The 12,047-nt window shown below is 37.0% G+C and overlaps 1 protein-coding gene across 6 annotated transcripts in view; it reads left to right on the top strand.

Moving 5' to 3' along the window:
- dgat1b (diacylglycerol O-acyltransferase 1b) overlaps positions 1 to 9,954 on the top strand; it is a 52,290-nt gene extending 42,336 nt beyond the window's left edge. For all 6 annotated transcript variants that reach the window (XM_021466677.2, XM_073924873.1, XM_073924870.1 and 3 more), the window contains 2 exon segments: positions 8,555 to 8,617; positions 8,784 to 9,954. In XM_021466677.2, coding sequence (XP_021322352.1) covers positions 8,555 to 8,617; positions 8,784 to 8,948 — 228 coding nt within the window. In that variant the 3' untranslated portion in view covers positions 8,949 to 9,954.
- Positions 9,955 to 12,047: the final 2,093 nt, after the last annotated feature.

The following is a 12,047-nucleotide window of genomic DNA, read 5'->3' as shown; positions in this document are numbered from 1 at the left end:
TTTGTACTTTGAATTATATTTCACAGTATTACTTCATTTTACTTCATTTTTGTTTATCCATAAATAGACATTTGGGGAGCAGAAATGCCTTGCAGAAAAATCTTTTTCATTTGTTTATATAGACATACATCTTATTTTCTCTCTTTTTTATTCACTTTCTCTGCCTTGTCTCTACATTGTTTTATATTTGTCACAGACAGACATCAAATAGTGCCACTGGTGTGTGTACTCATTGAAGACAATGTTAAGAACCTAAAAATATGTGGGCCGTCATGATGTCTGGTGTGTGACCCCCTCCATGTCTTTAAAATATTTCTGAGAACAATCATACAGATGCGGATACATTTGTACCAGCTCTGCTACTTAAGCCTCCAGTGTGTTCATTTTGCTTGTTGTTCTCCTGTCTGACCTCCATGAATATGAGATATCATATTCAACTGAGTCAACTGAACATCAAATAAGGCATCGTTTCAGAACACACCCACCGATTGCATAATTTTCACAGATGTCAAATGTGTTTAGGAGCTACGATAAACTCCCCCAAAAAGTTAGTAAGTTTTCATCTTTGATAGGTCTCACGCAGTCACATAGTGCGAGTTCACCAAGCTTGAACTTTGCAATGCAGGGACATGCAAAACTTGTCGTCTTTCTCTGCTACCACTGTCACAAAATGCATCAGAGTCACAGAGTCTAGCATGGCAAAGAGAAAATGGAGAACACATCACTTTTTCTTTTGGCTTGTTCCCTACTTTATCAGGGATCGCCACAGTGGAATGAATAGTCAGTGACTCTGGCAATTGATTTACACAGCGGATGCCCTTCCAGCCACAAGCCAATATTTAGAGTACAATCCTCATTGCTGGGAAACACCCATACGGTCTCTCATTCTCACACTACGGTAAAGTTAATTCAATTAACCTATATTGCATGTCTTTGGTTTCTGGAGGAAACCAGAGCACCTGGTGGAAACCCATGCAAATATAGGAGAACATGCAAACTCCACATAGAAAGGCCTCTTGGTTGAGCTGGGACTTAAACCTGAGTCAACCATGCTAACCACTGAGTAACAGTGCCGCCCTAAAATAAAATAAATTAAATTAAATTAATAAAAAAATCGTTATGATTTCTTCTTTTGAAATTACGGGAGTTTTGTATGATTGGTGTGAAATACAGGGGATTATGGGAAAATTAGAGTGATGGCAGTTATGGTCAGGACATTTTGTCCTGGCTGAACCATTGCTGTGTTCTCTTGGCAGGCTCTCCAACCAGGGCCACCAATCCTCTGTAACTCTGTAACCTCAAACTATGGCACGTGGGCCACATGGCTCTGTAACTCTGATCCAGAATGCAACAGCAAGAGTTTTAATGAGCCAAAAAGAACACAGCTGTTCAGCTGTTACTGATAGCACTTGCATTATATCCAAGGTGATGTTTACTTACAAAACAGCCACTAGACCTGCAACACTTTACCTAAATTAGTTAATTTGGAAATGTATTACCTCCAGAAATGTGCATGCAAGTGAACAACACATTATGGCGGCAACCCAAAGAGGCACAAGACAATCATGTCCCAACCCGGGCTCATTGTGGAAACGTAGCCCCGCGGACGTTTCGGCAGACCGCAAAATACGTCCCAGGAGGTACGTATTCGAGCAGTTTTTGCGGATCCGCGAGAGGCCGCCGTGCGCGCTTTTTCGCGTCTCGGACGCCTCTCGGGAGCGCGCCCCTTCGCGCCCGCGCTGTTCTCGCATGAAAAGCCGCCGGAGGCCGCTGTGGAGCGACCATCCGTCTGACTGGCTAGCTGAACAACTGAACGATCGACTCCTCCTCCTTCCCTAAACCATTCGCTCGAAAAAAAAACTAAACGCGGCCATACGTACCTCCGGCCACGTAAATCGCGGTCTCCAGAAACGTCCGTGGGGCTACGTTTCCAGAATGAGCTTGGGTCGTCATGTCCATATGGAGGATTACCAAGGGCGGTCTGGCCATTGTGAGACCCGGTGAGACCCGGTGGCCTGATGATCAATCTGGGATGCCACCATAAATCTGACAACCCCTTTTCACGTACCGAAATATTAAGCATATTTCCGCTTTGAGAATCTCACCTCTCTTTTGCCTTGACTCTCCATCACCACCACACATGCTTGAGTAAATAGAAAAATGCCCACTTTATGGTGGTTAGCATCCACCAAGCTCACAATGCGTTGCCACTGTAAACAGAAAGTAGTAAAGTAGTTGGTGCCTGTAGCCTATGGATTAGTTCATCGATATACAGAACTGAAGTGCTCACGGCTCAAGTTCGATTCCTGGCTCAAAGTTTTTTGAGAGTTCTCTGCTCCCTACACTTTTCTCTTTATATATGATCTTCTCAAACCCATTTTTTTGCTTCCGTATCTGGCCAGGCTACAGAGTGCTTGACCTGTCAGTACCAATGACTGTAAAAAAACATAGACAACGCAACAGAGCCTTATCCCATTGAACGCTTTGAAGGCAAAATGCCCCATGACGGGCACAAACTGGCGCAAAACACTGCTGAAATTGGAGCCTGGGCATGCACAGGCCTATGCAGCTGCTGCAACATCACTTGTATGTTGTTTATAATTTTTTGCCTCTGTTTTAATTTGGTTTATTCCATGCCAAATATTTGGAAAATAAGAATTTATTTTATTGTTTAGTAGGTGTTTTCAAATAAAAATCCATCGGTAAATGATCAATATAAATAATATAACATTTATAGTTCTATTTGTTATATAAGATTCTTCTTCTTGAACATCAATATTTCATAACAGCAAATTCAGTAGATTAACTCAATAACATGCCAAAACTCAAAATGTCAGAGACGTCCTTTAAATCAAATTCAAATAACGTTACAGGAGATCAATGTGGTGATCGGCTAACATTAATTTTGTCTTCTTAATTATTATTTCAGACCCATTAAAAGAATTACTGCTAGATAACGATCATCTATGCTCACCCCATCATGGCTAGGCGTGTACCAGCAAACTAATAATAAAGCCCGATAACTTTACCGAATAAACAGTGATATATCAGATCCCATAGGTCAGAAAGTAGTTTACTGCTGAACAACTCATTTTATGATGGTAAAATAACACAGAAATTGAATAATAACACTTGAACCTCCTCCTGAAGCTCCAACAGTCTGCTTTGAAAATCTGTCAATCACAACTGTCAGTCACGATGACACACTCCTTTTTTATAGCATTAAATTACTGGCTAAAAATATACTCTTTACAAAAATGAAGACCTGCATCTATATCAGCATGATAACCAGTGCTTCTATTGACCAAAACCGTCTTTTGTATGGCTTGTTTCATATGCAAACAAGTATCTGCATCTGAAAAGGTGGAAACCAAGTGGTCTTCAGGAAGTCAAGAGTTATGACCCAGCCAAACCAGTTGGGTGATCTCTCGGGGGGTCATATCCTTTGTTATAAAGTAGTTTCTCACAGACAGTACTTTAAGTTAAGTTGCTTGAAGACATTCAAGTCATATCAGAGAGCAGTCATATCAGAGAGGTTGCACTCACAATGTTTTTAAACAGTGAGCATGTAAATGAAAGGCAATTAATTACAACTTGATAGCAGTCAAAATGTGCAACACGTAGTTTATGTAGACTATTTATGTGCTGTGTTAGCAAGTAAGTAATTGTGACAGTATTAATAAGCAATAAAGGTTTTAACTCAAGATTGTACAGTGCAACACATCAGCATATGACCATCATAGATTAAAGGCATAGTTCATCCAAAAATGTAAATTTATAGTTAATTTGCTCAGCCCATCAAAGATGTAGGTGATTTTTTTCATAAAACAATAAAGATTTTTAGGTGATTTGTGTAATGCAAATAGTCACCTGTTTTTGAGATAAAAAAATTACACATACAAATGCACTGACAGGTCCAGAATATGTCCCAAATGACGCATCAAAGAAGGCTTTAAGACCAAGCTGAATCCCCTGTTGGCTGTTGCTTCGGCAGGACTTCAGCTATCAGTTTTGGCAATGCAGTGCAATTTATTATTTTTTATGAGTCCAACACTCAGATGTGCACGAAAACATACAACATACATGTTTACATTTTTTTTTATTCAAATGGCCAAATTCTGACTGAGGAAAGTGACTTAAGTTCTGTCCAGTTTATTATTTGCCTGATAAACAAAAAAAGTTTTTAATTTGAAACTTTATCATGTTCATATTTTTTTATTCTAATGATACATGATATAATACATTTGTATTTTAAAAACAAGCATTTTTTTATATTCCCTTTTTGTAAATCTTTAGAAAATATTTGGTACATTAAAACATGTGGTTATTGTGACCATTTTACAAGCTAATCTAGCACAAAAAGTGCTTAAAATGTCAAATTTAAAACTTTTAAACCTCATAATTAAATAAAAAATGATGTGAATAACTGCACAAAGGTCCACTTTTTGAGAAAAAAGAACCACACCGTTTACCAGGCTGACCACAGACCCGCAAAGCCAAATCAATTTCTGTGATTTTAGATGATGCATTAGTTATTTTCTATCAAAAGATGTGAGCATTAAACCAGTGTGCACATCTGGAATATCTCGAAACATTTGCAGATAAAGCATCCTTTTCATTCAGTGATTCAATGAGAACAAAATCATCTCTTTATAATTAACTGACACCAAATAATAAAAAGTAAATTAGAGTTTGCTGCAGTAGAACTCACTGTGGCGGATTTTCTTAAGTAAAAAATGACTTGCATCTCAGAGGATGAAGGCAAAATGCAATGGTGGCTTTTGGAGGCATGAGACCGTTCTTTGGCTTAAGATAAAAAAAAAAAAAAAAACTTTTATGACAGACTTTGGCTAAGGAATTTCAAGGCACACTCACACTACGCTATCTGTACCATGCCCAGGCCCGTTTCCTGGATAGTTTGAGAAGTGTGAGTGCTCTGAATCGAAACTGCCAGAAACTGAGGATGAGACATGACTTTTAAGGGACTGCTTTATATGAAATTATTAATCATTCTTATTGTTTAATGAACGCAAACTGTCATAGATTATTAAAGACGCAAAGCCCTCACTGCACTACAGCTGCACTCTTAGCAAACCTAATTTCTGCAGCACAAGGACTTTATGACTTTATGATTGTTTATGAGCGTCAGAAGTGGCTGATCTGTGTGGCGAATTATTTGCCTGCGTGCCAGTGCATCCCAAACGACTAAAACGATATAAAGAAATCTTCACTGTGCTGAGCAAGTCCGCTTCTTAAATGGAACATTGCATCAACAATGACGTAAGCGTGCTCAGGTCCGAATGCAATGTGAGTGCAGGCGATCGGGGGAGACGGGAGGGGGGACAAGCGTGCTTCAGCCCTGTTCAAGGCAACTGTACTTAGTGTGAGTAAGACCTTAGAATGACGAAAACAACATTTCAGATGTTGTGCACGGTGGTCAATCTTTTTGTCCATTAATGCCGCATCATGCCCATTTATTGTCATCACACGATCTGACTTTTTAGATTCACAAAAGATTTTATGAGCATTTTCAAACTTTAGTGAGCAGGAGCCTCGTGCATACGATGCATTCAGGCGGGAGGAGATTACACTGAGGATGACATTTCTTTCCAAAATGGTTCTAACCTGTGAGTGTCCAAGATGCGGCTATAAATTACTCTCGCAGGCATGACTCCATACTGATAAATGAACTGGCGTCTGAGTGCGCTCTCAAACATAGATCATGAAGCGACTGGATGCAAGTGCAGTGAGCATGCCAAGAACTGTTTTTGGATTAAAGCTAATAATATTGTAAATAATGTTCAGTTTCTTGTACAAACCAATTATTACACTTACATAAAATTACGCATTTATCAGGAGCCACAAGCATTATTTGTGGACTTGTTTGTATGTGTTTATTTTTAATCTCAAAATTAGATTGACTTGCATTATATGAATCACCAAGAATTACAGATTTAATGGTGCAGTAAGTATGTAAAGGTGATCTTCCACAATGCTAACAGCTTAGCTTAAATCTCAAAATCACAGTCCCTCCCCTGCCGTCTAAAGCCACGCCTTCTGAAACATGAGCACAGCAAAAGAACCCTCTCTCATGTGTTAAAAGTGACTAGTGCTTGTCCGGCAGCATGCAAGCCATACTGCTATTTCAGAGAAAATATTTAGAGTTGCATGGTAAACAATATAGGGAGAGACCAGGCAGAATAGCGCTATTTACTTGTGTTTTGTTGTTAAACTAATTAAAATCTACTTTATAAATGCTGTAAAAGTCCCTTATGAAACTGAAAATAGTCTTATCAATCTTTCATTGGAAGAATTAAGTGGCTGAACAACACTTCTGTGAAGATGTAACCCATTTGTAACAACAACATCTAATGTTACATCAGCTTTGCGTGAAGCTAAAAGAGTTTTAAAGCAGAACGTTACCTGTCTAAGAGAAATCCTTCAGACATTGTGTCTTCCTTTCTCCAGCGTACAAAGGTAACTCCAATATTGATTCAGGTTTTTTAAAAAGTTTTGATTCTGAGGTGAATTAATTGTAATTTTTTTATTTTAGATTAAATATCCCTTTAGGAGCTCTATTTTATTGATCTAGGCACAAATTCTAAAGCGTAGACGCCTTTGCATTAAGAGCATTTCAAAATCCACTTTTGCTGTTTTAAGGATAGAAAAATCTGGTCTGTGCCCTGGCACATGGTCTAACAGGGTTGTGCTTATTCTCTTAATGATTTATAGGTGTGTTTTGAGCATAACATGCATAAAACCAATCAGAGTCTTATCTCCCATTTCCTTTAAGAGTCAGTTGCATCGCGCCATGGCATATAAGCTATTTACATGGTGGACTTTGTAAGTGTAAAAACTGGATGCTTAACTAGTGAAAAAACAGTTAAACAGACCATCTGCAGCGCACGGATAAAGAATGAGCCTCCTCCATTCAGCCGCTTTACTTTCTCTTTAATTTTACTCTTTACTTTGTTACTTTCGTGGAGTAAGGAAACTGTTGTATGCACTTCACTAAAGACATTCATTAGCCTACGTATTTGATTTTGTTTGTTAGGCGCAGAGATTTGTTTCAAAACTATTTTTAAAATTAGTTCTAATTTCCTGTAAACAAATAAATTTACAATAATTGCGTGTTATGTTCAAAAACACATCTTATTCTTATGCCACATATGGTGATAAATACATCTACAAAACCCAACAGGTGGACAAATCTAAAGTTGTTTTTATTGAAACAAATATAAATATGCAAAAAAATTAATAAATAAAAAAATACTGCAAATAATAATAACATTATACAAATGCAAATTGTCATGAATAAACTGAAAAAAGCCCCTTGAGATGAAGAAGGCATGGAGGTAGTGGTTTTTATATTTACGTAGAAATTAACAATTTTTGCAACATTAAACACTTTAGTTGTCTTAATATGTAAAGATATTTGTATATTAATTTTGTATATTAATGTACATCCTGTGTGTATTAAGCAATGTGTAGGCTTTGAACCCACATTCATAACTAACGTTCTCTGCCCTGGACATACCAGCTTTCAGTTGGTCAATGACACAGTCTATTTCAGTTTCGCAAAATAGCAACGTGCCATTTATGTATGAGAAATGTATGTATGAGTATGAGTGTAAAAATTACTGTTGCACGGGTCTGACAATAGCAACAAATCATGCAAAATACGTCTTGCGCCTTATTGCACTGGGTGTATGATAGGGCCCTAAGTGTTAAACCTGTCTAAATCATGAGTACCATTTGTTTTTGTTTTTTTAGTTTATGCAATACTTTACTGAGATATACTCTGATTTAACTTCAGTGAACTCAGACTCAGCTTTATTATCCTGTTAAGGAAACTAAAATTGCAACAAGGTACCATAACACAGGCGACAGGCTACTCTCTGTATTATTGTTTATAACTCGTTTATATAGTTTTTAAGCAGCAATTATACTTGTACATTTTCTTTAGGTGAACTTAAAATCATACCAACAGATTACAGTGTATGTTATTTTTGCACACTAGGGTTTCAGCTGTGTTAATATCTAGGTGTGATTCTCTAAATTTATGAGACAGTATTTATTATGCTATTCATTGCAAAAGATTAAACACAACAACTATGCTTATAATCTTTATGGTATATTTCGATCAAAAGATTAAGCAAAACATACTTTATTCATTCATTTAATCATATTCTTTTGGCTTAGTCCCTTTATTCATCAGTGGATGTATTATCCAGCAAACTCCACACAGAAATGCCAACTGGCCCAGCCGGGACTCAAACCTGCAACCTTCTTGCTGTAAGGCAAAAGTGCTATCCACTGAGCCACCATATCACGCCAAAACAGACTTTATTTGTGAAAACATTAAGTATATGTACATCTACTGTACTTTTTTTGTTTAAAGAACATAGGTCTATACTATGAGCACACTTGAATAAGCTTCTTTTTTCTGTAAAGGCAGTGTGAAATGTGAAGCAAGACAAGTGTGAAAAGCCATTTGGAAACGCTTACTCGGTAGATTAACCTGTTTAACATGAGTGTATCTCTCTTTCTGCAGTATCTGGTCAGTGTTCCTCTCAGGATGTTCAGACTGTGGGCATTTATGGGCATGATGGCACAGGTATTGACCTTTTTAAGCATTTCGATTTAAAGCATTTTCGATTTTTTGTGCATTAAAAACTACATGTTACGCCGGTGAAAATGATCCAAGCCTGCTAGCTGAGCTGTAAAACTGCATGCAATCTTTTACATGTTTACATTTCACTTAAAACTGATCTTCATTTCAGATTCCACTGGCATGGTTAGTGTCCAGGTTTCTTCGAGGCAACTATGGAAATGCTGCTGTGTGGCTCTCACTCATTATCGGTCAACCTATCGCCGTTCTCATGTATGTTCATGACTACTATGTCACAAATCACCAAGACGACCTGACAATCAATGAAGATCTGTAATAATCCTGATTGGTGCACTTGGTTAAGCAGCTACACTGCTAATTTCTGCGATAAAACTATATAGATTATTTTGAGGGATGTAAACAAAAACAATGATCCCAACCTGTTTCCTATATTACATTTTTAATTTCTACAGCTTCCCAAAGTCCAAAAAGAGCCACAATATTGATAAATAATGTTTTAATAGCTGTTTTAACATTAACATTAAGTTATGATTGAATCACCTCTTGTTATAGTTATGAAATAGTTTGATAACAAGCAGGAAATGTTCATGGGACCACATTAAAATGGTCTATTGTGGAAATGCTGCTGCGAGATACACTAACATATTTGAATATTATCTTTAAACCTGTTTGCCAGTCTATGCAAATCTCTGCCAATAGAAACGCACAGAAGTCTTTAAGCTTTTACATGTACAGTACTTTTTACATGACACGTCTACAGGTGTCAAATACTTAACTAAATTAAATGGTTCTTATTTTTTAAGGGTTTATTGCTAGTTGGCATTAACAACCATTCGAGAGACTTTCTCACACTCAGGTCTATGTGCTGTCCCTTTTCTCAGCTATTTATCATTTGCATAGTGACTCTGTAGAAATGCTGGAACTGATCACTGCACAAACATATATATGTTGTTTTGTAGGTAGGTGTCAATCGATAAATCTACAGTTTATAAAGCAATGCAATATAGGTACAGACAAAGTAATGTACTCTTTTATAAATGTTTTTAAAGCAATTTGTGTGTGCATACACTTTAAATAATGTTAACATATTGACGTGTGAGCAGTTTTCGTAAAGGGATGTGAAAGGAATTGTTTTTAAATCTAAAATATGACACTTCCGTATTATTGTCATTCGTTTTATTTGTTAAAATGATTTTAAATGGTGTTTTTTATGTATCTGACCTACTGCTGCCGTCTGTGCTCCGTTTAAAGGCATTATGGGACCTACATATAAAAGGCGCCACCTTGTGGTGACTTCTGAGATTAAACAACCCTGCAAATGATTGCACTGTTGCTCCGTTATTTGTTTTCATGGAGGCATTTATCAAGCGTAATTGTATTCACTAGAGAGAAGCGGATGCATTGTAATCTCACAGTGTGTTATTTTTCACAGATCAGGCCTTTCCAAGGCAATTTGTCCTCACATGATGAGGGTGCCAGATCCTCACAATCAGTGCAAGTATGTGATAAATGGCTCTGGAGATAAGTCTTATAATAGCTACGGGTCATATTGTATGAACATCCTATCGTGTGCCGCAGTGCCACAGACGCTCTTCAAGAGCTGTGTTATCTAACTGCTTCGCCGTGCTGCGATCTGTTTAGTATACATTGCCATACATACAAAAGATTGGAACAGCTGAAGAATGATTACGGCGCAGAAAATCAATGCTGTATGTGTCACTGTTTATTCCGTTAAACGACTTATATCAAGTTGAAAACATTCCCACTTCGAGCTAAAGTTTACCGTTTATTTGCAGATGCACTGTTGTTCAGGGGTTTAGAGTCAATATAATAAATCTATTTAAAAGTAGAGAAATGTTTAATAATAATAATAATATTTAATAATATGACAGTCAAATTTTACAGAAGCACAGTAATTGTGTTTTTGCTCAATTATATGTAGCATTAGTGAGAAATGAAAATATATACCCAAAACAAAAATGTGTAATAGGTAGGGCCAGACAGAATCTGCTGCCATCTTTTGCTATTTCTGCTAAGAATTTTGTAAAAAAGAAAAAAAATGTATATATATATATATATATATATATATATATATATATATATATATATATATATATATATATGCTAATTAACTGATTCATATAAAATAACAAATAATACCGGCGAGGCAGTGGCGCAGTAAGTAGTGCTGTCGCCTCACAGCAAGAAGGTCGCTGGTTTGAACCTCGGCTCAGTTGGCGTTTCTGTGTGGAGTTTGCATGTTCTCCCTGCCTCCGCGTGGGTTTCCTCCGGGTGCTCTGGTTTCCCCCACAGTCCAAAGACTGAATTATCCATAGTGTGTGTGTGAATGTGTGTGGATGTTTCCCAGAGATGGGTTGCGGCTGGAAGGGCATCCGCTGCGTAAAAACTTGCTGGATAAGTTGATAAGTTGGCGGTTCATTCCACTGTGGCGACCCCGGATTAATAAAGGGACTAAGCTGACAAGAAAATGAATGAATGAATAATAAATAATACCTTTTTAACTTTTATTTAATGTTTACAATGCAAATCCAATTAGATTAACCTACTTGGTAAACAAAGCAAGTCTCTTATATAATATATCTACTAAAAGACAGAACATACTACATTACTATCTGTATTGTAAATATTTTATAAACATTTATAAACAAAAATAAACATTTTTATGTTAGTCAATAATAATACTAAAATTAATTTGACAAATTAATAATTATAAATGTACACACATTTGCACATGTAAATGATGGGCTAAACATCTGCAGATTTCTATGCACGCAGATTCCGTGTGGGCCTAGTTATAGGCTATTATAAAATGCCATGAATATTTGTTAATAAAGAGGGGGGGGGGGGGGGTTGGGGGGGGGTTGGGTTGGTTCAGAAGGCCCAGCCCTCACTAACAAAGGTCCAGAATTTGTCCTACATTGATTGCTGTGCCATCATGGTGAAAATAGGCCATCGATAAAGGCTTTAAGACCTATAGTGGAATCCTCTGTTGGCTGTCACTTTGGTGTGACTTCAGCTAATCAGCTTTGGCCAGTGCTTAACAAATATTTTTCATGTGTCCAACATCCTGCTGTGCAAGAAAACACACAATGTCATGTCAGAGAAGTTCTTTTTGCTACTGTATTGTTTTTAAATAGAGAAAACATTTTATAAGTAGCGTTTATTATAAATCTTGGAAATTATAAATTTCATCCTTATTTTTAAAACAAAAAATGACCAATAAAAAGGTGTGGAGCACCAAAAACAGCCCATATTAAAATTGATTTGATTACTATTTCAGCAAAATAGTAAAAAAAATGTGGTTAGGATGACCATCTGACAAGCTAATTCAGAATAGTGCTTAAAATGTCACAAAAATGCAGTATTTACATTTCATAATTAAATAAAATGAGGC

Source organism: Danio rerio, chromosome 16, assembly GCF_049306965.1.
Source record: "Danio rerio strain Tuebingen ecotype United States chromosome 16, GRCz12tu, whole genome shotgun sequence".
Taxonomy (NCBI): domain Eukaryota; kingdom Metazoa; phylum Chordata; class Actinopteri; order Cypriniformes; family Danionidae; genus Danio; species Danio rerio.
This window is presented reverse-complemented; position numbering and strand designations above follow the sequence as displayed.